The 24,922-nt window shown below is 32.9% G+C and overlaps 1 protein-coding gene and 1 pseudogene across 3 annotated transcripts; one reads left to right on the plus strand and one right to left on the minus strand.

Annotated features, from left to right (window-relative positions):
* Positions 1 to 1,962: 1,962 nt before the first annotated feature.
* Positions 1,963 to 14,616, minus strand: LOC140954949 (uncharacterized; annotated as a pseudogene).
* Positions 12,789 to 24,922, plus strand: LOC118051594 (villin-4). Of its 3 annotated transcripts, none has more exons than XM_035062267.2 (24): positions 12,789 to 13,098; positions 15,031 to 15,163; positions 15,447 to 15,546; positions 16,265 to 16,333; positions 16,425 to 16,661; positions 16,758 to 16,935; positions 17,023 to 17,155; positions 17,716 to 17,878; positions 17,976 to 18,123; positions 18,271 to 18,371; positions 18,744 to 18,899; positions 19,925 to 19,993; positions 20,102 to 20,170; positions 20,289 to 20,426; positions 21,015 to 21,143; positions 21,440 to 21,587; positions 21,728 to 21,738; positions 21,978 to 22,118; positions 22,397 to 22,522; positions 22,607 to 22,672; positions 23,508 to 23,835; positions 23,928 to 24,130; positions 24,217 to 24,413; positions 24,504 to 24,922. In XM_035062267.2, exons 2-23 carry the CDS (start codon positions 15,108 to 15,110, stop codon positions 24,328 to 24,330), a joined length of 2,883 nt encoding a protein of 960 aa, XP_034918158.1. In that variant the 5' UTR covers positions 12,789 to 13,098; positions 15,031 to 15,107; the 3' UTR covers positions 24,331 to 24,413; positions 24,504 to 24,922. The 3 variants fall into 3 exon arrangements, with proteins under 3 accessions (XP_034918158.1, XP_034918156.1, XP_034918157.1); XM_035062265.2 differs by having other exon boundaries at positions 24,217 to 24,407; XM_035062266.2 differs by having other exon boundaries at positions 15,042 to 15,163; positions 24,217 to 24,407.

A 24,922-nucleotide genomic window follows, 5' to 3' on the forward strand; every position in this document is an offset into this window, starting at 1 on the left:
GTTGGGGTAGAAAACATTGTGCATATGGTGACTGATAATGCTACAAATTATGTTGCTGCTAGCAAGTTATTGATGGAAGAATTTCCTTCAATATTTTGATCTCCTTGTGCTGCTTATTGCATAAACCTCATACTCCAAGACATTGGTAAATTGCAGTCAGTTTGTTGTGTTGTTGAGCATGCCTCTGGTATCACAAACTATATTTATAATTATTGTTATACATTGTATTTGATGAGGAAGTCAACTGGAGGAAAAGAAATCCTTTGTCCAGCTCCTACTCGTTTTGCTACCAATTTCATTGCAATGCAAAGCATTTTAGCTCATAAAGATGAGTTGAGAGCTATGGTGACATCTAAGGAATGGGTCTCATTTGCTTATGCTAAAGATAGCAAAGGAAAAAAAAAATTATTGAGAGTGTGCTAGACTCTTTGTTTTAGGAAGAATGTGCAATAATTAGGCGAATGAGTGAGCCTTTAATTCGAGTTCTATGAATGGTTGATGGTGATGATAGACCTTCGATGGGATATTTGCATGATGTTATTCATCATGCAAAAGAAGAAATGATGAGGAGATTTCAAAAGAGAAATGCTAGAATGCAACCTTTCATAGACATTATCAATAATTGGTATGATGGACAACTTCATATAAATCCTTATACAGCAACATTTTGGTTGAATCCTCGATCTCATTATGATGCAAATATAATGGATAAACATATAAGCACTATTTCTAGACTTTTAGATGTTCTTGAGAAGTATGCACATGGAAATCTACCATTGCAAAGTAAGATTACAAGTGAGATGAAGTTGTTTAGGAATGTTGAACATGACTTTAGTTGAGCGTCCGCAATAAATAATCGCACCCTTATGCCTCCAGGTATATAATTTTTATATTTAAAAATATTATTTGCATAGTCTTACACTCTTACTTATTATTGTTTTGTATAGATGAATGATGGATGACATATGGAACCAGTGCTCCAAATCTACAATAGTTGGTTACACGAGTGTTAAGTCAAACTTGTAGTTCTTCGGAATGTGAGATAAATTGGAGTATGTTTGAACATATTCATTCCAAGAAAAGAAATAGATTGGAGCACCAAAGGCTTAATGATCTTGTTTACATCCACTGCAATCTAAGATTGAAACAAAAGTATTTTTCTTTTCTCTAATTCCTTAAATATTATTTTATCTTGTTCAGTAGCATTATTAATACTTATATTGTGTTTACCTTCACTTTTAATATATATGAATTATTGGAAAGGATGAAATTTTGATCCAATTAATGTTGAGACAATTTGTGACATCGAAAATTAGGTAGTAGAAGATGACCTGTCAATCTTAACAACTGAAGAAGTAGAGAGTTTTCACCAAGCTCTATCAACTATGACCATACAAGATACTTTAGATGATGGTAATAATGATTGATTATTTAGTGATAAATATTATTTAAAATAAAGTTTTGTTTAACACATAATATTTATTTATTAATTGTGTTTGAAATGTAGATGTCATAAATATTAATGATATTGAAGATGATTGTGATGATGAAGTTTCAAAGGAGTATGCTAATGATTTATTAGATGTTGACGGGATTGACTCAATTCCATCGATATTGGATCCAAATTTTGCTTCTATGGATATAGAAGAACTTAATGTGTTCATTCAACAAAAGTGAATGTGTTGTTGATTTAGATTTTATGTTCTTGGATGTTTTGTTTTAAATATTTTAGAATTTATGTGGTTGGATGTTTTGTTTTAAATATTTTTGAATTTATATTTGGTTTGTGTTTTGGATATTGAATTAAATTTATGTTGTTGGTTTAAAATTTAAATTTGGTTTATGTAAGTGTTCATTGTAACTAGTTATGTGTTTTTTTTAAAGGTTTTTTTTTGTTGACCTAGGTCAACCCATTTGACCCGTGACCCGCTCACTTGATCGGGTCGATGACCGAGTTGGGTTTTAAAACAATGCTAAAAACCCTCTATGTTTTGAAATAAATCTTAACTTTTGATAATTTTCACAGGTTTTCCAAAATGCATGTATGTCCTTGGACATGGTGGGCCAACAAAATCCACTTTGTAAGATTCTTGCAACTGGTTTTTTACGAGAAATGACCCCCACATGCCTCAAAATGACAAATTTTAAGACACTACTTATCTTATTGTCGGGAATGCATCTTTGAAATATTTGATCAGAACAATATTTGAATAAGTAAAGGTCATCCCCATAAAATTTCTTCACTTCGTTCAAAAACTTTCTTTTTTCTTGAGTACTCCAATGAGCTGGCAAATCTCATATTGCAAGAAAATTGATAAAATTAGCAAATCAAGGCATTGAACTAAGAGAAAGTAAGGATTTGTTAGGAAAGTAATCATTTATTGATGAGATGTCAGATGTCGAATCTATTGTCAATTTTGACAAATGATCTGTGACAACATTGTCGGTGCCTTTCTTGTCCTTAATTTCTTCCTGAGAATAAATCATTTGCAATTCTTTGGATTCATCAATCTTAGTTTTACTCAAGGTAGATTCGAATTGATCATAAACTAATTCTTCAATAAAATCTACTTCCTGTAAATCATTATCATCGCTAGGTTGCTCGCAAATGTTAAAAATATTCATCTCCAATGTCACGTTTCCAAATGATAACTTCATAAGTCCATTCCTACATTTAATTAATGCATTAGAAGTTGCAAGAAATGGAAATCCTAAAATGACACAAATTCGATTACATATTTCAATATGTTATGTATCTAAAACAACAAAATCTACAAGGTAAATGAATTTATCGACTTATACTAAAACATCCTCAACTATTCCTCTAGGCACTTTTATAGATATATCAGCAAGTAAGAGAATTACAGAAGTTAGTTTTAACTCACCTAGATTGAGACTTTGAAAGACTGAATATGAAAGTAAATTCACACTAGCTCTAAGATCAAGTAAAGCTCTTTCAATTTTATGTTCTCCAATAAAGCAAGAACTTGTAGGACAACCAAGGTTTTGATATTTCAAAGCATTATTGTTTTGAAGAATGGAAATTACTTGTTCGGCTAAAAAAGCTTTCTTTTTCACATTCAGTTTTCTCCATAGTTTTGAAACCCGGCCCGGCCCGGCGGGTTGACCCGGGACTGGAATCAGGCTAGGTTGAAGAAAAAATAAGGGAAGGAAAAACCCGGTGTAACTCGGTCAAAAACTTGGTTGCAACCTGTTGACTTTTGTTTTTTTTACTAAAACAATATCGTTTTGATTTTAAAAAAATTGACTAGAGCGACCCAGTCAAAACCTAGAACCCAGGCCTTGGACTGAGCTGAGTCGAAAAATTATGGCTTTCTCTTCACAGTGCACAAATCTTTCAAAAAATTAGCATAAGAAGGTACTTATTTAATATCATCTAACAAAGGTATATTGATTCTTACCTGTTTGAAAGTTTTAAAGATTTCAGAATTGTGATTGACTTTTCTTTGTTTGGTTATGGCATGAGGAAATGGAAGTGCTGGTTAGGAGTCAGTCTTTTCCTTGCAATGTTCAGATTCAACCCCATCCTTACCCGCAGAGATTAACTCATCATCTTTCTCACAAGGTTCAAGAATGAGTTTTTTAATAACCTTACCACTACGGAGAATAATGATTGATTTGACTTGATCCATGTGTTGGCTTCCAGAACTACTTGCATTTGCATTGTACTACCCTTTAGGATTTTGCCGTGGTTGAGATGGAAACTTATCTTTCTCTTGAAAACTGAGAGCATATGTGAATTTTGCAAGAGTATATTTAAAATCTGTCATGTTTGAGCAATGTCTCCTCAAGATTTCTTCTAAGAGGGGGAGCATAAGGAAGTGCATATCCATGAGAATTTTAAAAATTATAGTGGGCTTGAAATTGTGGTTATGAAGTTTGTGCATTATTGTTATCACTTTTATAATTGAAATTTGGGTGATTTCTCTAACCAGAGTTGTATGTTTGAGAGTATGGATTATGATTGGGCCTTTAAAAATTGTTTATTCATAGAGACATTCCTTGAAAGATGACAAAGTTGGACAATCATTGGTTGAGTGTTCATTAGTTTCACAAATTTGACACACAATGTCTTGAACATATTTTAATTGACCATTTGACACGATCAAAAGATTTATGTTTTCTCCCAAATGCAGGAGTGTCGAAGTAATAAATAACCCGATAAGACCGGGGTCGAACCATAGGGAGGTTAATTGTATAAATTATAAATAATAATAATACAACCACAACAATAACAATAATAGTAATATTAATAGTAATAATAATAATTCTAATAGTAGTAGTAATAGTAATATAATAATAATAATAATAATAATAATAAAGATGAAAAGAAGAAGTTGATGAGAATTTTGAGATGGAAGATCAATGTGAGAATTCAACAATGATAAAAACAAGTGTCAAGGTTAGATGATCCAGTAATGGTGTTGCAAACAAGTATAGTATAAACTCTTATTACTCAATTAGAAACCACACACAAGTGAGGTTTCAATTGGATTATAAATTGTTAACATGATTACATTAGTTATCTTATTCGAATAATGTTAATACTTGTAAATATTGTCAGGTATTCATGATTATAACTTATGTTAACAACAAATCAAGTTCCTTTCATAGCACATGTGTAGGTTATACCATACGATTAGGCTATGAAAGTGCCAAGCATTTGTTGTACCAAGTGTTATACAACACAAATCTAGATTAACCATTTAACAAGCAAAGTATTAAGAGTGAACAAGAAAACAAATACAAAACATGTAAGTATCAAACATTAAAGTTCATGTTAAGTTTACACTATACTTATTCTTACACCATTAGTATAACCTTTTCACCTTGACATGATAAACTTAGCTAAACATAATGAAAGAGAGAAACATAAATAAACAAAATAAGAACATAAATAAGATACAAGTTAACTAAGTAAAGGAAAGGAAATGAGAAACATAAACAAGATATGAATGAAAGCAAAACTTAAGAATTAAAAAAAAATATAAAGAGAGAAATAAAGAGCATGATCTTGATCTGAACAACCAAGCCCCTAAATACATGGCAAATGCCTCCTTTTATAGGCCAAAATTTAGAACTATTGATTTGATGACTAATTGCTGAGGGGGTGGCAACTCTTGACTTGGTGAAAATCCTTATCTTCTTGTCTCAACAAAACGTCATTGTTAACATCAAAACTGGAACCAACTGTACTCATCAAAGTTATAGGAAATTGCCTTATCTTTCCATGAAAAAAAATTGAGGTCATTAAACTTCTAGAACTCGAGATATGGGCTGAACACTGAATAGTGTTCAGGCTGCAAGATAGATTCGGACTTCTCCGTTGTTGCTATAATTTGGACTTGAAAACAACCTTTTAAAATCTTAGACTCCACATGAAAGTTATAGGCCTATGTCTTACCTTTTCATCCATATAAAGCAGACCTAAATCAGAGATCTACAGCTCCAGATATGACCCAATTACCGAACAGTGTTCCAATTTGGATTGCACCAACATCTCTTTTCTAAGTTTTGGCCCTCTCTTTGTCCTTTCAATTTTAGTACTTAAACTCATCAATCAATCCTTTCATTTATGTGATAGGCCTGCATTTAAGATGAATATTTACTATAAATTAAAGGTATCTTATATTATTAGATATGTTAATATAAAATATGCTTTAGTTAAGGAGTTATTGATACTTCAAGTGCAAAATGATGATATAAAACCTTGATAAAAATGCACTTTTAAGTACTAATCACCACTTTTAAAAAAATTTAGTGCCTCGACTTTTCTAGCTAAAGATGCAAACTTGTCTTGGAGGTCATGGTCTTCTTTAAGGTTATACATACATCCACTAGATGTATAAGGTTGAGTTTTACCCGATGCCTCATAAATACTTGTAGTGTCCCAATTCTGAGCATTTTTAGCTAACAAGTCCATGTATTCCATTGCTTCATCAGGGTCTTTATCTTCAAAAGTTTCAGTGCATATCAATTCCACTATTTGCCTATCCTTAGGTGTTAACCCTTTATAAAAATATAAAACCAATCTCCATGTTTCAAAACCATGATGAGAACAAGTATTAAGCAAGTCTTTATACCTATCCCAACACTGGTAAAATATTTCTCCCGGCTTTTGAGTGAATGTGGTGATTTGTCTTTTGAAAGAGTTTGTTTTGTGAGACGAAAAAAACTTCTTTAAAAATTGTTGTTGTGTTTCATCCCAAGCACAAATAGATCCTGGTCTTAAATTTTATAGCCATGTTTTAGCTTTATCTTTTAATGAAAAAGGACAAAGCTTTAATCTAATGGTTTTCATGCTACAATTTGAGTAATTATAAATGTTACAAACTTCTTCAAATTCTCTCAAATACAAAAGTATGGATTTTCTAGATCTAAGTCATGAAAAGTAGGTAAAAGTTGAATAATGTCTGGTTTAAAATTAAAGTGAGATGCATCAGGAAGGAAAACTATACATGAGGGTGCACTTGTTCTTATAGGATTCATGTGGTCTACAAGTGCTCTAACTTGATTATTCTCATTATTCTAATTATGATAGAGACTAGTTATCCTCTCCGACCATGTTTTTTGAAAATGATGAGGATTTCTTAGAAAGTCTACCACTTAATGTGCATGTCCAAACTCTTATACAAGTGTAGGAAGAGAATAAAAGGAAGAAGAAAACAAAAGAAAAAGGAAACAAAATTTAGATACAAGAAAAGTGAAAAGAGAAAATAAAATAAATATTATAATTTATACAGAAATTTACCTCCCTGGAAACGACACCAAAAACTTGACACGATCAAAAGATTTTGATGTTTTATCCCAAATGCAGGAGTGTCGAAGTAATAAATAACCCGGCAAGAGTGGAGTCAAACCACATGGAGGTTAACTATATAAATTATAAATAATGATGATGATGATGATGGATGATGGTGATTATGAGTTAAAGAGCACTTTGAGATGTAAGATTAATATGAAGATTAAACAATGATAAAAACAGTTGTCAAGGTTAGATGATCCACTAATGGTATTTCATATAAGTATAATATAAAGTCTTTTTATTACTCAATTGGAAACCATATATAAAAAGGTTCTAATCAGATGATTTGTCATTAATATCTCATTATAAATTATTAACATCATCATATTAATTATCTTATTTAAGTAGCACCAATACTTTTAAATATTATCAGGAATTCATGATGCTAACTTATGTTAACAACAAATCAAGTTCCTTTCATAGCATAAGTGTCGGTTATACCATACAGTTGGCTATGAAGGATCAAACATTTATTGTACTAAGTATTATACAATACAAATCTAGATTAACCATTTAACTAGTAAGATATTAAGAATTAATAAAATAAAAATGATAAGATATGTTAATAGCAAGTTGTTTAGGATATAATCATTGAAGTACATGTTGAGTTTATATTATACTTATCCTAACACTATTAGTGAAACCTTTTCACGTTGACATAATAAACTTAGCTAAACATAATGAAGAAGAGAAACATAAATAAACAATAGGAGAACATGATTATATAAGTATAGTAAAGGAAATGAAAGGCATAAATAAGAAATTAATGAAAACAAAACTTAAGCATTACAAAAATGTAAAGAAAGAGAGCAAGAACATGATCTTGATCTGAAAACCAAGATGCCTAAATGCATGGCAAATGCCTCATTTTATAGGCCAAAATTCAAAACTCTTGACTTGCTAATAATCCTTATCTTTTTGTTTGCAGAAAACATTATTGCTAACATCAGAATTTGAACAAATAGTCTTCATGAAATTGGCAAATTGTCTCATCCTTCCAACAAAACAAGAATGAGGTCATTTGGACTTCTAGAACTCGAGATATGAGCTGAACATTGAACAGTGTCTGGGCTGCATGACAGATTCTTACTTCTCTATTGTTGCTACAATTTGAACTTGAAAATAGTCCTTTTGAATCTTAGACTCTTCATGAAAGTTTTAGGCTTATGTCTTAGCTTTATATCCATATAACTCATACCTAAATCCAAATTCTACAGCTCCAGTTATGATCCAATAGCCGAATGGTGTTCCAATTTGAATTCAACCAACATCTCTTTTCTAAGCTTAACCTTCTATTTGTCTTCTCAATTTCAATAGTTAAACTCATCAATCAATCCTTTGATTTATGCGATAGACCTGCATTTAAAATGAGCATTTACCATAAATTAAAGATATCTTATGTTATCAGACTTGTTATTATAAAACATGTTTAAGTTAGGAAATTTAATGATACTTCAATTGTAAAATGATGATATAAAACATTGATAAAATACACTTTTAAGTACTAATCACACCCCTAACAAACTTATCTTCTTCTTCTTTTTTTGGGTGGGTTGGGTTTGGCCTAGCCATTTAGGCAGGGCTAAAATAGATCCAGCTCATGGCCCATATGGTCACTAGCTCGGTCTAGTGACCATGCTAACTAATTTAGTCACTGCATGCAAAATGAATTCTACATGAAGTGACCATAAGGGTGGGGGTGAAAAAGAAGAAGAAGAAGAAGAAAGGAATGAGAATGCTTGCTTTGTTAGAGGAGGAGAGCTTTTAGAGGCTAAAATTTCTGGCTAGTGGCTTATAATGGCACAATGGCAGCTTTGTGATGTCAACTAAGTTACTGAGGTTGTTGGAGGAGAAGATTATGGTGGAGAAGAAGGACTTAACTGTGGTTATTCTAGACATAGGGGTGGATGGCTAATGGTTGTGTTGACGACTCATGGTGGAGCTGTCAATAGAGAGGTCGATGGTGAGGTGGTTAATGGTCGAAGTTTTGGTGGCAGAGAAGGAGAAAGATGATAATGAAAAAAAAAGGGTGTGGACTGGTTTTTTTCAAACTTTAGCCTATAATTTCTCCCCCTCTAGCTATGGAATCCACCCCTATTTATAAGGGGTGGAAAAGGGACATGTTGTCTTTTATGGTGTCAAATCTTGGCCCTTGATTCAACTTGGAAAGATCCCAACTTTTGGATCGAAGTTGCCATCATTGCTTGAAAAGGTTGTTATAGAAAGGTTGGTTGAATTGGTCACTTTAGGGTGGCGTTGAGGCTGCTATGGTGTCAATTGACCAAACAAAACCATACTAGGGTGTAGTTAGATGTCAGACCATTTTTTACGTGCAAGTTTGGTCAAAATTGGTGGAGAGATGAAGCATTAAATATCCCTAGAAAGTGGCTACTTGAGCACCTTTTCTAGCAAAAAGGGAGGATGATAATAAATAGTACCAGACGACTCGTTGTCTAGTGTGTGTTTTTTTTTTATTATTATTATTGTTCAAACGACATTGTTTTGGTCAAAACAAGTCGTTTCATTTAAATAGAATAACATTGTTTTTGCTTTTACAGTTTTGATATAAGGATTTGATCAAAGTTCAATTTGGTCCTCTAGCTTTTAATTTCTTTCAATTGCACTCCTAATTGAACATTGACCATAAACTTCTAATTTTATGTAATTTTGCCCCCACCAAACTTCAATGTTAGCCTTGAATTTTAGTGCCTTTTTCACATTAGTCCATGGTCTTGGATTATGTATTTTGACCCTTGATTAATCATTAATCTTTTGGTTTTTTTTTTAAATTTCACCCCTGATTTCAATCAATTAGGTCCTTGTAGTTTGGTGCTTTTTGCAAAATGATTCTTGGTTGCGAATCTCTTCAATTTAACCCTTAATTGATCCTAAAACTTTGATTTTTTTACTATTTCACTTCTGATTTGAAATCAATTGATTTTGTAAAAATTAAATTTAGTTTCCTAAAACTCTAATCTTCTCAATTAAGTCCAAATTGGGCCCCTAAACTTAATGTTTCACCAATTAACCCTTTAATAAAATTAATTTGACCCATTTAAAGTATAATTAAGTCCTTACACCTAATTAAATCTTTTAATTGGACCTAAATTAATTTTAAAACATAATTAAACTTTAATATGGCCCATGATTAGATCAAATTGGCCTATTAAAAATCTAATTATGTCATTAAGCTTAATTTTTATGTTGATTTGTCCAAAAATCATGTAACTTAATCTTAAATTTGCACTATTTCTCCAGTTTTTGATAAAATAGGGTGCAATTAGGCTCTTAATTTCATCCAAAATTGCAGCTTGATTTTTTCTACATTTGAAATTCTCTCAGTTTGCTTTTTTCAAAATGCTAATCATCTCGCTATCATTATTTTATTTTTATTTTGGAAAGACAGAAGATAAATTTGAGGAATAATCCAAAAATAGGTTATGACATAAAAAAAAACATAATAGTAACAAGTTCCATTAGTTGCTACACAAAATTAAACATTAATGTACATGATTATTTGGTAATATATGTTTATTTTCATAAAGATAGTAAAATCAACTTATGTGACAATTCATATACATAATCACACCAAAGTTGAGTCAAATAAAATTGTTTGATTTCATAATACAAAATCAAAACAAAGAAAAATTAGAGGAAACTTGTATACTAGCATCTCCATTTAAATCTTGAGCTAGTTTTTTTTTATATATAAATTATTAAAAAAAACAATAAATGTGATTTTTTTTATAATGCATACTGATAAAAATAAAACTTATTTATGTTAATATGTTTTACTGTGAAAATATATATAAAATATCAAGTTAAAATAAGATAATTATTACAGAGACCCAACTCAAAAGTTTTAATTCAACAAATTTAAAGGTCTCATGGCTAGTACAAGGGAAGCATAAAGTGCTAAAATTTTTTTCGAAGAAGTAGAGTTACTGGTTAGGACTTACCTAGCATCAAGCCTGTTTTTAACTTTACATCAAGTACAAGAAAATATATTAACCGATAGAATTTTTTCAAATTGGTTCCCTAATTTATATATTAATCGATAGAGTCCCTAAACATATAAAAAAAAACCCTAACCCTTATTTCAACTGGGCCTTTAACCAATAGAGATTGTTACACATGTTTTTTTTTTAATAAAAGGATCAAATAAAAGATTTCATGCCAAAACATCATCATTTTTTTTATTATTATTATTAACTTGGGTATTCGGGCTACTTTAAACGTATTTCAACTAATCTTATGAGCTCTGAAGTTAATGACCATGTATGCTTTCAATGGCCATCATATAAATAACCACAGGACTCAAAACCTGAGACCATAGAAAAAGCAAATTTTTTAGTCCTAATTTTTTACCACTAAGCCACCTTTTAAAAAGATCAAATAAAAGATTTCATGCCAAACCCTCATCTTATTTTCTATAGAAGGACCACATAAAAGATTTCATGCTATCAGAACCTAATTGCTTAAAAATATAGGTTGTAAATCTATATGAAATGTAGTTATAGGATGGGTACTAATATGAGGTACCTCAATAAGTGACCATATACAACTACCAATCATTCTCATATCGTCTCTCTACTTTCCATTTTTTTTTTCATTTACTTTGTTTTTTTTTTTTGACAAAACATAAATCAGTTATAAAAAAAAAAAAAAACAGATGCACATTCTACATAAAAAAAATGCATAAAGATTCTGATTACATAAAGAATTACAATCCATTATGCCTGGTAAAAAGATTGAACTCATAAGGGTACTTCAACTTCTTCTTCTTCTTCTTTAGTTTAGTGATGCCACAGTCTTTATTGATATTAGAAGTAATTAATTCTAGTTTGGTTTTTATAAAAAAAAATAATTAAATTAATTTTTTTTAAAAAAAACTAAAACTGGTTCAAACCGACCGGTTTTGATTTTTTTTTTTTGGATTTGCAAGACAAAAACCCTTAGTTTTTTCGGTTTAACTTGGTTTTTTTTATTTGGGTTTAATTTGGTTCAGTTTTTCTTTTTTTTTATATTTTTTTTTTTCAGGCTTATAAAACCAAAAATTGAATCGAATCGGTTAGTTTTTTTTAAAAAAAATTTTAATTGATTTAATCGGTTTTTTTTTATGATTATGTTTTTTCAATTATTTTTTTCTAGATTTTTAATTTTAATCAAATTTTCAATTGTTTTTACTTACCTCTTGTTGATACAGATGGCAAATCACAACTCACAAGAATATAATAGAATCTGATTTCATCAACAACAAGAACAGTAAATTCTACATCTAGCAAGAGGTTAATAAAATAATCCTCACACAAGGATACATGAATTTTTTTAAAATTTTCTTTAACTTTATCAGTTTTATTTTCTTTTTTTATTTGACAAATATAACCCTAATTGGCAGCAAATATCATAAACTTGATCTAGGTTAAGACTATATTATTGTTATTACAGGGTTTCAACTGTTTTTCGATTTACTAGATTTTATAAAGTCAAAAAGGTCGATTAACCTTTTCCTTTTATCATTCATTCTATATACTTTCAAATGAAACCTTCTCTAGAGTAATCATTACTTGGATTTCTAATTCAATCCTCGTCACATCCAAAGTTTTCTCATCCTATTTTTCTAAAATAATTGGATTATGAGCATTATTTACCATTTCAAGAGCAAGCCCCAAGCCTTTCTAGCTCTTTTAATATATATATATATATATATATATATATATATATATTAACCTAGATTTCAAACTTTTTTCTAACAAAATCCACATTGGTAAGAAATCTCTTCATCTCAAATCTCTCCATAATAATAATGTTATAAATTTGATTTGACAATGGGATTTCTTATTCTTTAATTGTTGTTGTTGGAAATTTTAATTACAAAAATACAATATTTATAGCACTACTAATGGAAATAGGAAAATGCAAATAACGAAAGAATTCATATGTTCTTGTGGGGTGGCATTTGTTGCCGTTAGTGATAAGCACGTCTGGCAACACATCATTCCCTCCAACTCCCTTCTTTCTCTCTCTAACTTTTTTCTCTCGCTCTATACTTCATTTGCTATTCTCGCTTCTTTTCTTCTTCTCTTTAACCCCACCTTTATCTCTCTCTCAACTTTCCTTTTAGCCTGTCCAGCTTTTCTCTGTCTTTGATACTAAAACAAGGAGGAGGAAATTAAGAAAAAAAAAAAGAAATTTCTAATTTTCTCTTAATTTTTTTTATTGGATTGGATCTGGGGTTGCTTCTTTATTGGATTACCAGCTTCAAAGACCAGGTATTTTCATTTGCATTTCAAGATTTTGAATTTCCCATGTTTTTTAGCATCTGGGATTTTTGAATTATCATCTCTTTTGCTAAATCCAGTAAAGTATACCACAAATTTTGACTGTTTTGGTTCCTGTCTGGATTTTGACGTGTTGGGTTTTCTTGTTTTTATTGAAAGTAGCAAAAAATTGTATTGTTTATACTTTGGTTTCTTTGTTTTGGATCCTTTGGGCTTGATCTGGTGTTTTGAGATTTGTTTTTATTATTATTGATCTGGGTCACGTTAGCTTATGTTGGCAATAGTGGGCTACTTGATCAACCCAAAATTGCATCGGTTGATGTGTGTTTGAGTAAAATATTGTTTTATTTCTGAATTTCGGTATTGGGGAAGTTTTAGATTGTTGCGTTTTCAATGTAGGTTTTGTTAATATGTTATTCTCTAATATTTTGGTTCTCTTCTAGTTTTGGTTTGATCATTGGTTTGTGTGCCAAGATTTTCTTGTTTTTCGCTCCATGTTCTGATGCAGATGTTATCCGGGGTTCATTGATTTCATATAACGGCATTGTCTTGGTTTTTGAGTGTCATTTTTATTGTATTATTTTGTCTTGATATTTTGTCATTTATTGGTTGGTTACCTATTTTAACACCACCATATGAGTATACAAAACATCGTACTATTTGATGTTGGGGTCTACTTGGATTGGTGGCAAATGTTTTATGGGGTTGGCCGAAGTAGATGGGAGATAGAAACAGTTGTTCCTTTGAGTTTGAGGCTAATTTCACATTTCAAAATCCATATTTTTCGTTGGACTAGTTCATATTCTGAATGGCATTGGCATCTTGTGTATTATTATCCTAAACATAGGTCTAGAATTTATAGCATAGATCTTTCAATTATGTTTCAGTATCTATCCTGCTGAGGATGGAGTTCTTTGGTACTTTTGTGGAACTAAGAACCTGAGCAAGAAGCTAATGATCTAGTATTATGAGGTGACTATGGATAATTGATTTCCTCTGTAGATGTGATGATAGGGACTTAGTTACTGATATCTCAGATATGAGAAAACATGTGGAGTTGCTGAAACCTGTGATAGATACTCTATCTGGAAAAGGTAGATGTGAGTACATATGTATCAGGGATTTCGTAGTTTTAGTTTCTCAAAATTGAATGATAATATCATCCACCAAAGCTCTTTGTCTGGGATTCAGAAAAGGATTCAACATACAATGTGGTAATGAATTTGAGACTGCAAATTTTGTTTGAACATCTGAGTCAGTAACAGAATCTAAACATATGCATAATCTGTGGAAAGTTCTTATTGTTAACTTTGAATTTGACTCTAAAACATTATTTGTAAATGGGGACACTCAATTTTAGAATTATCTTAGACAACTCTTCTTGGGAAATTATATACTTCCTGAGCTTCCGCCAATGAGGCTTATCTTATAAGGTATTTGTTTCCACTGTTTAAGAGGTTTCTGTAAAGTGTTAGCAAGCAGTTTTCTGTCAGTCTCCTCCTTTTCCATAGACAAATTTTATAATTGATGCTCAGTTTTGGAGATAAGATATATGTTTAAGCATGCATTGTCTGATTTAAGAGTTCATGCTGAGCAGCTATTCAATTTGGAAATAGTTCAGTTCTGTCATACCTTACTTGCAAAATTAAGTCATGCAAGCATGTTGGATTTATGATGAAATCTTTACCTGTTTTGCATGGTTTTGATTCAAATTGTACTATATGCATGGGATATCAATTATTTTTTACTTTAATCTATTTTACTTGTGAAATTATTTTGTTTGCTTCATACCAAGAAGTTTCTGAATGCCATCTTCTCTCCATTCTACAATGTTGTTGCCTGCAATTATTTAGTTATCTATGCCTTTTCAAGTAGTTCACATCTTTTATTTTCTATTCCATTACCTAACATAAATGCTGATAGTTCTATTTCAGGGTAATCCTTTCCCTATATTCTGCCTGGAGTTGTGGCAATCCAAATAATTGAAGAGCAGAAACAGTATGGCTGTTTCCATGAGAGATTTAGACTCGGCCTTTCAGGGAGCTGGACAAAAGGCGTATCCTTTGTTTGATAATATATCAAGCATATTTGAATTATTCACTTATAATTTCTTTTTTCATGAGTTGCTCACTGGAAGTTCTGATTCTTGAAATGTAGCATATATTTTAGTTGCATAGTAACACTCAAGGGATTAGAATTATTACATCCTAATGTAGCATATACTTTAGTTGCACAATAACTCAAGGGGTGAGAATTATTACAATCACTTATGTTAATCTTAGATAGATATAGTTTCCAATTGATTTGTTTCTGACCATACCGTCCTTGACAATATATAGTGGACTTGAAATATGGCGGATTGAAAACTTTCGTCCTGTTCCTGTGCCGAAGTCCTCTCATGGAAATTTTTTTACTGGGGACTCCTATGTAATTTTACAGGTTGGTGTTTTGTTTCCTATCCACTGTGTTTCTTGTCTATGTGCACACACATCTGCACCTGCATGTGTGTTTTTTATTTGGTTGCAAAAGGAAAGGGTTCATATGATCATATCATTGAGTGAATTGTTGGTTATATGATTTTGGATGTTTGGAGGTCTTTCCTCTAACTTCAATCATGAGAAATATGACTAATCAAGTAGAAGTTGTGGCAAGGTTCTCGAAGATGTTTATCCATGTGCATTGATGTCCTTTTTAATGTTTCTGTACTTATTAGGAAGTTGACTTAGTGAACAGGGAAGAAAGGATAAGTAGATGACAAATGAACATTAAGTAATTTTGTGTGAGCATAAATAGAATATAGCCTTAGAAAGACAGGGAAATGGAAAAAACAAAGATCTGTTGATTAAGATCTTGTTGAGTATGAATGGGAAGAAGGCTCATGTTTCATTCTCAAAAGAGAAAAGCAGAAGACACTGGCAAGTGGTTTTGCTTCTGTTTTGAGTCGTATCTGTTTGATCTCTATCATGCGCACTGTTTTAGAGCATTAACTAATTCTGTCTATAAATTGGTACTGTTTTGTTGAGTGAGTGATATAGCTGCTTCTTATACTTTTGTTTTTTGAAAGGTGAAGCCAATTCTTTGATTTTCTGATATTTCAGAATGAAAAAATTTTCATTAATTTTTATTATTATGAGGCCATATTTGTTTCTCCCTGCAGACAACTGCACTAAAAAGTGGTTCCTTACGTCATGATATTCATTATTGGCTAGGTAAAGATACCTCTCAGGTGAGTCTTTGTTTTTCATTTTCCAGATGTTTTTCATTGTTGGAATTGTGCTCTATGCCTTTCATCTTGTGACCACACTCTTTTAAAATAGGATGAAGCAGGTGCTGCTGCCATTAAAACAGTTGAACTAGATGCTGCTCTTGGAGGCCGTGCTGTGCAGTATCGTGAAGTGCAGGGACATGAAACTGAGAAGTTCTTATCTTATTTTAAACCATGTATTATACCTCAAGAAGGTGGAGTCGCATCTGGATTCAAACAAGCTGAGGCCATGGAACACCAGACACACTTGTTTGTTTGTAGAGGAAAACACGTTGTCCATGTGAATGAGGCAAGTCTGTGAAGTTATAGTTTGTATTTATCAGGAAGAATTATCATTATTATCAATTATTGTCTCTATATTAAGCATGTAACCTTTTGTTGGCAGGTTCCTTTTGCTCGATCCTCACTCAACCACGATGATATTTTTATTCTTGATACAAAGTCAAAAATTTTTCAATTTAATGGCTCCAACTCATCCATTCAAGAGAGAGCTAAAGCTTTAGAGGTGGTTCAGTACATCAAAGATACTTATCATGATGGAAAATGTGAGGTGGCTGCTGTTGGTAAGTAGAGAATTAGACTGGAGACTACCATATTGATAGTTTACAACTATTGTTCTTTGATTCGAGTTATCTGCCCTTTTCGCATAGAGGATGGAAAATTGATGGCTGATGCTGAAACTGGAGAGTTCTGGGGTTTCTTTGGTGGCTTTGCTCCACTTCCAAGGAAAACAACTAGTGATGAGGATAAGACTGATGTTTCTTTTCCTACTAAGCTGTTTCAGTAATGTCTTCTCTCAAATTCCTTTCTCCAATGACATATCCTTGCATGCCATAAGTCTTTTATCTACTCTACTAATTGTTATCATCTAGTAGAAACAGATACATCCATATGCATCATTACCTTGAATTATATCTGTCTCCTTTCTGTCTTCTCTGAACTGTTTCTGAGGGTTTTCTATGAAAGATAATAGTTAGCATGAATCACCTTTCTTTTCAGCAAAAAAAATTACCAAAACTGTATAATTATACACCGAAACTTTTTCTTTGGCATCTTGTGTTAAATATAAGATTCACTGTTTTACTGAATTATGGAACCAAACAATAATATTTAGAGTTGTAACAATATTATTTTATCCTAATCAATTTATGTGTTGCCTTTCAAGTGTTGATAAGGTAGAACTTGTTGGGTTTAATTATTTGGAGAATGAATGAAAATATATGGCAATCAATACATATGCTTTGATTTTCTACATTTAATATTGAGTTTGATGGGAGATATGATGGATGAACTATCATGTACAATAATGATGTAGTTCTGACAAATAACCTTTTACATGAAAGTGTTGAGAAGGGACAGGCAGAACCTGTTGAAGCTGATTCTTTGACAAGGGAGTTGCTGGACACCAATAAGTGTTACATTCTAGATTGTGGAGTTGAAGTCTTTGTATGGATGGGGAGAAATACTTCTCTTGACGAAAGGAAAAGTGCCAGCGGAGCAGCGGAAGTAATACTTTATCCCATCTGCAATATGGAGATCATAGAATGTCTGCAATGATATAAATTCTCAATTTTCTTTGCTTGTTGTTGATCCTGCTGATCAGGAGTTAGTCCGTGCTGCTGAACGTCCAAATTCCCACATTGCTCGTGTAATTGAGGGGTTTGAGACGGTGATGTTTAGATCAAAATTTGAATCGTGGCCTCAGACAACTAACGTGACTGTGTCTGAGGATGGTAGAGGAAAAGTGGCAGGTCAGCAATTGAATTATCTCATAGATTTTATTCTTGTATTTGGTTTTTATTCTTGAAGCAATCACGACCATCATTAGTGTTAGGTATCATTCATTCTTATCACCATTTTCCAACGCTCAATGGATCTTCTTTTCAATGATTCTACAGCACTTCTAAGACGCCAGGGGGTTAATGTCAATGGTCTGTTGAAAACTGCTCCTGTGAAAGAAGAACCTCAACCATACATTGATGTCACTGGGAATTTGCAGGTGCTGTATATATTATCCTAGTTTTGCCAATTGATTAGGTTTGGACTTTGGATCCTAGGACTGGCAGGATGCCCATTGTTTATTCCCATCCCCCACCCTGAATTCAGATCTCATTTATAATTTTACTATGTAAAAGAACGCAAATCTCAACCTAAGTTGAACAACAAAGAGCTCAAGTCTTTCCTGTATTGTTTCATTTCAAAGTAAAAAGATTCCAAGTATTTCTGAAATGCTTCTTAGGCAGTTTAGATTTGTATTTTTGAATGCAATTCCTCTCCAAAATCAAATTTATGTTCTCTTAATTCACTAGTCATATCCACAGAAAATACTTTCTGATTAGGTTCTAATTATAGCTCTACCATGATTGCACAGGTTTGGAGTGTGAATGACCAGGAAAAGATTCTCATTCCTGCTGCAAATCAGTCAAAATTTTACAGTGGAGGTTGCTATATTTTTCAGTATTCATATCCAGGAGAAGACAGGGAAGAATATCTTATAGGAACTTGGTTTGGGAAGAAGAGTGTTGAGGTGAATGTCAAGCATCCTATACTAACTCGTGCCCCTATTTCATTTTGATCATTTGGTGCTGTCATTAATACCTTTTGGGACATGTCACAAAATAGGAGTGGGGCATTCCAGTGTCTAGCACAGAATGCTATCATTGCATTGTTTTCTTAGTTTCATTTCACGCATTATGCTCTGGACCTCTTGTTTATTGGGAAAGTGAAAGTGTTTTAAGCATAAAATGTAGCTTGTTCATGTGAAATGTTTTAGCACAAAAAACAGCTTGTTCACACTGTTCATCAGTGATATAGTATTAGCCAGACAGTTGAGCAATGCTCTGTCTGGACTTTTGGTACAAATAAAATCACAGTGTTAATGTGTTTAATTAATCGTGGTATTGGCATTGTAGAGACAAACATCCGATAATTGTTAATATTTGTATGTGCCTCCTTGTGTTAGAATTCATGGCTTTTCTTTGTTGTCCCTACAACTTTCACTAGCTTAAGAGCTTTTCTTCCCCTTCTCTCTTTTGCTACTTGTGCATTTTTATGTTTTTCCCAGTTGTTCTCATTTTGAGTGGGGTATAGACACAAATATATTCGTCAAATATATTTTTATTGTCATATATTCGTCAAATCATTGGCCATGCATCTGCTAAGCTAAATGTGAGGTGGAAATAACTTTATTGATTCTGGTTAATGGTTTTTCTGTTTTAATCTCAACAGTGGTTGGCTCTATTTTATGGAGAGGGTGCACAATTTTATATATTTAAAAAAATGAGCTCTTAATTGTGAATAGTGGATGATTACGCATGTAAATATTTTTTCCTACATATAGTATTCTGCTGGAAGCAGGATGGGTGCTCTATGCAGGCTAAAATTATTTATGTACAAAACCCATATTTTCATATATTTTTGTACACATGAATAAGAGGTCTTGTCTTGCTTTCTTTGCCCTTTCTAGAAGTTTTGTAATGCAACCTCTTCTAGGTGCTAATATATGGAGCCTATTAGTTTACCTCTTACAATACATTTCTCATTGAAAAATAGGAGGAAAGAGCTTCTGCTATTTCATTGGCGAGCAAGATGGTTGAATCATTAAAGTTTCTACCAGCGCAGGTAGTATTCTTTTTTCCAGTAATTACTTTTTTTTGTTGTTGTTGTAAGGAGGAGATTGCTGTACATATTTGGGACCTTTTCTGATTCTATCTTGTTATTAATTATCAGGCTCGCATCTTTGAAGGAAATGAGCCTATCCAGTTCTTTTCAATCTTCCAGAGCTTTATTGTATTTAAGGTTTGTGAGTTTGTGACACATCCGCTGAAACTTCAATCAAGAATTTAGTGTCAATAATTTAGTTTTTAATATTTTTTTCCAACTTTCAACCAAATCAGCTAATTGTAAAGTTTATCAGGGTGGTCATAGCTCTGGTTACAAGAAATATATTGCTGAAAATGAACTCCCAGATGAGACATGCAAGGAGGATGGTGTTGCGTTATTCAGGGTTCAGGGTTCTGGACCTGATAATATGCAGGCTATACAAGTTGAGCCAGTATGTGCCTTTATCATTGTTTCTACAGTTTGTTGTGCAGTGTGATATTGAATATCTTACTATTTTTAGTCTATGCACTATTTTTTACCTCACTCTTGATTGCCCTTTTTCATTCCTAGACAATTTATACTCAACATGATACCAATATCCATAATCTTTTGTTCATTGCTTTGGAGATGTCTTAGAAGTGGCCGTGAATGTTTTAACACATTTCCTGAATTGAATTGCATTTCCAGGCTGAGTTGCACAAGTCTTCTCATTAGGAAAAGGGAAGTGATGGAGAGAAAATAAGGAAAAAGAATAAAAATTAAATTGACTTGTCAAAATTACTCTTAAATTCTTTGCCAAATTTACTAAAATTTTAATCATATTTGTGGTTATATTAAATTGTCTCGTACATGTTAAGGTGTAAGCAGTTTATGAAAAGAGTGTTTAATATTTTTAAACAGGTCCTAGTAATTTGGTATTACCAAATATAATTCCCTAAAGACTTCAACTTTTGTGTAGTATGTAGTTTTTCAGGTTCCTTATTGTTGTGTATACAAGATGATACTTACCCTTTTATCCTTTTCATTGAAATTCAATCAGGTTGCATCATCACTGAATTCCTCCTACTGTTACATATTACATAATGAATCCTCTGTTTTTACGTGGTCTGGAAACCTTACTACTTCAGAGGACCAGGAACTTATTGAAAGGCAGCTGGATTTGATAAAGGTTTGATATTTCTTCCTAATAAGTTCTTTAAGTAATTTGATATGGGATGTACAGATTTCGTTTTATTTACTTAACTAATTATCCATAATGGATGATATAATTACATGGAGATGCATCATTTTTATGGTCAGATATGCTCGTACTGAGAATTATTCTTATATCAAATTAGTTCTTGAATTACTTTGTCTTCCAAAATTTTATGTTGCATGCATAAAGAAGCTCATTTTTAGTTTTCAGGTTATTTTGGTGTAAACTGGGCTCTTTAATGGTCTTGTTTACCTGTGAAATTTCTGCAGCCAAATATGCAGTCTAAGCCACAAAAGGAAGGTTCAGAATCTGAACAATTTTGGGATTTGTTAGGAGGTAAATCTGAATATCCCAGTCAAAAACTTGCAAGGGAAGCTGAAAGTGATCCGCACCTATTCTCTTGCATATTTTTGAAAGGTAGGGAAGATAACCTTTCTGGTTTTTAGATTTGTTTTGTTGCCTTTCACATTTGTTTGTATCTCATGTAAATTGTAAAAGTCTTTCTTTTCCTTTTCTCGCATGGCTTTGTTGCTGCAAAAATTCATGGTCATCTGCAGGAAACCTGAAGGTGTGTTTCCTTTCCAGTCAATCATTTCTAGTGCCATACCGCCCTAGGTGTTATTCCAAGTTCTGCTTGTTTTAAAGCTGTGGTGGTTTTTAAAATTCTCATTTTCTTTATGTATTCATGTGTTACAGATTGGAAGGGTTGTGAGTTTTCAGATGTTTTTCAATGAGTACATTGTCACAAGACTTATATGTACTAAAGTCTTGTGCTTTGGCTTTTATAACAAGTTCTTGTCATTGCAGGTTTCTGAGATATACAACTTCACCCAGGATGATTTAATGACTGAAGATATTTTTATCTTGGATACTCACTCTGAGATCTTTGTCTGGGTGGGGCAACAGGTTGACTCCAAAAGCAAACTGCAAGCCTTAAGTATTGGAGAGGTACCATGTACCATTTATTAGGGTTTAGTTAGATGCAATTATTATGCATTACTTTGACAGTTGTAGCTTGCATTTCAACTACTGCACGTCTTTCAAGTTTTTGGTCTGATGTCCATAGTTGGCTACCACTCAACCAGTTTTATCATTTATGGTTCAAAAACTCAATTAAACGTGATTTGACTTGACCCTTGGTTTGATTGTTATGACAGGTAGTTTACAATAATTTACTGCTCATATCAGCTCTGTTTTAATTTCGTTTTTGTTCTCACTTTCTACAGAAATTTCTTGAGCATGATTTTCTGTTAAAGAAGTCATCCGGTGAAACTCCAATATATATTGTTATGGAAGGGAGTGAGCCACCTTTCTTCACACGCTTCTTCACATGGGATTCTGCAAAATCTTCAGTGAGTTAAATTTCAGTTCTTGTTCATCAATCAAATCATATTTTAGATGTCTATGTGATCTTAATGCTTTCATTTTGAATGCAGATGCATGGAAACTCATTTCAAAGGAAACTTGCGATTGTAAAAAATGGGGGTACTCCACTTCTAGATGTAAGATATCTTCAGTTCTTTTATCCTGTGTACAAGTATCTCAGAATATCATGTAGGTAGTTTTCTTAATTTCTCAGAATATCATGTAGGTAGTTTTCTTAGTTGCAAACCTTTAATAAATGTTTGTAGTTTGTTTGCCGTCTTTCTTCACATCTTTGATCTTTCCAAGCATCTCATTTCTTTGATCTCAAGTGTGGACCTCTTGTTGATTAAAGCAATAGGACATAGGTGATCTTGATATTACAGTGATTAATTTGGAAACTTGCTCTTATGATTTTAATTGAATATATATATGTGTGTGTGTGTGTGTGTGTGTGTGTGTGTGTCTTATGATTTTAATTGAATATATATGTGTGTGTGTGTGTGTGTGGGGCATTGGTAAGAATATGCAATTTCCTACTTGGAATTATGCAATAAAAGGTAATGGAACAAATACACAGATGAAGTCAGGAAAGAAATAGAAAAGGTGTTTTATGTTTGCCACTAGACATGATGCTGGTGCAATTGCTCTATCTTGATTTATGTTAGCTTTAGACCGATGTTAGGTCGCATGTTAGCTCTGTGGTTACTAATCTTCGGAAGTCTGGGTTAGCGTTTGTTATCCACCACCAACAATAAATAGACAACTAATGAATGAGAAGAAAGATAAGTGTTAAATTTTTGAAGAGCACATAAACTCTACTGTCTGAGCCTATCAAGTTTGCAATATCTTGTGATTCTTCATTGAATCTAACAATCCATTGACATGCTCCATCGACATGCATGCTGATTTTAGTTCCCATATACTGTTGTCACCACCATTCATTTTCTGATTACTTATGCTATGCATTTTTAGAAACCCAAACGTAGAACACCCGTATCTTATGGAGGCAGATCTAGTGTACCTGACAAATCACAGCGTTCCAGAAGCATGTCTTTCAGTCCTGACAGAGTTCGTGTTAGGGGAAGGTCTCCAGCTTTCAATGCCCTAGCTGCTAATTTTGAGAACCCTAATGCCAGAAACCTTTCAACTCCCCCACCAGTTGTAAGAAAGGTATATCCAAAGTCTGTGAGCCCTGATTCAGCAAAATTGGCTTCCAAATCTGCAGCTATAGCAGCATTGACTGCAAGTTTTGAACAACCGCCACCAGCACGACAAGTTATTATGCCACGGTCTGTCAAGGGTATGCACCTTGCTTCTTGGAAGCTATTTACTTCTAAATCTCCAATCTGTATAGGTGTGTAAATTTGATATAACTACTTGCCATGTCTGAAGTGAGCCCTGAGGCTCCAAAATCGAAACCTGAGTCAAACTCTAAGGAGAAGCCTATAAGCATCAGAATAGAATCCCTGACCATACAGGAGGATGTGAAAGAGGGTGAAGCTGAAGATGAGGAAGGGCTCCCAATTTATCCATATGAACGCCTTAAAGTTAACTCGCCAGATCCTGTAACTGAAATTGATGTGACCAAGCGAGAGGTAAAATACAAACAGTTAGACAATACTTTTCTTCAAGCATTCATTGTTGACTTTGTTCTGAGATATTTCTGCTCGATTGCCTGCAGACTTACCTCTCAGCAGCAGAATTTAGGGAGAAATTTGGGATGGCAAAGGATGCTTTCTATAAGTTGCCCAAATGGAAACAGAACAAGCTCAAAATGGCCCTTCAATTGTTCTGAGTCTCCGTCATGCCTTAGCTTTTCCTTCAGCTCCCTGCTACGGAGGCTGCCGGTGGAAAAAGCTTGCTTGTGAATCTGTAAAAGTTGTTCCTGTGCATTATTTGTATTTTTGGCATCCTCAATTTCTTCTATTCTCTAGTGATCTAAATCACACTTTTTGTTTCTTGCTGCAGTGAACGATCTTGGTTTCTCAGAATTTAAAAGGGACAGCATCAGTGCTTTTTTAGCTGCTTCTGCCCCCAGGAAGCTTGTTTTCTCGATTGTCTAAACAAATCAGAGATTTTTGCCATTTCTCACTCTTTCCTTTTCTTCTTTCTCCATATGGTGGTTTGAATGTCAAACTCTACATATTTTTTCCCCTTCCTTTTTTCGGTTTGAGTTAGTTCTTCGGTATTCTTTTGTGGTTACAGGTTGATTGCGAGCTTGAGTTTTTGTTTTTCATTTTCGGATCACATCGGATTGTTTTAGAGTAGGGGCTTGAGAATGAAGAAGATTTAGGTTTATTGTACAACTGAGGATGTAAGTGTGTAGAGCAGTGTAAAACCAGTCCACTCATCATTTGTTTCCGATTAAAGTGTGCTTCTTTCCTTCT

The sequence above is a fragment of the Populus alba genome, chromosome 18, assembly GCF_005239225.2.
Source record: "Populus alba chromosome 18, ASM523922v2, whole genome shotgun sequence".
Lineage (NCBI taxonomy): Eukaryota > Viridiplantae > Streptophyta > Magnoliopsida > Malpighiales > Salicaceae > Populus > Populus alba.

Bases quoted from the DNA above. Each gene is read 5' to 3' on its own strand.
- LOC118051594 (XM_035062267.2), top strand. From the start codon at position 15,108: ATGGCTGTTTCCATGAGAGATTTAGACTCGGCCTTTCAGGGAGCTGGA. The intron at 17,879-17,975 runs GTAATACTTTAT...CCTGCTGATCAG, and splicing joins GTGCCAGCGGAGCAGCGGAA to GAGTTAGTCCGTGCTGCTGA. The intron at 23,836-23,927 runs GTATGCACCTTG...CCATGTCTGAAG, and splicing joins TATGCCACGGTCTGTCAAGG to TGAGCCCTGAGGCTCCAAAA.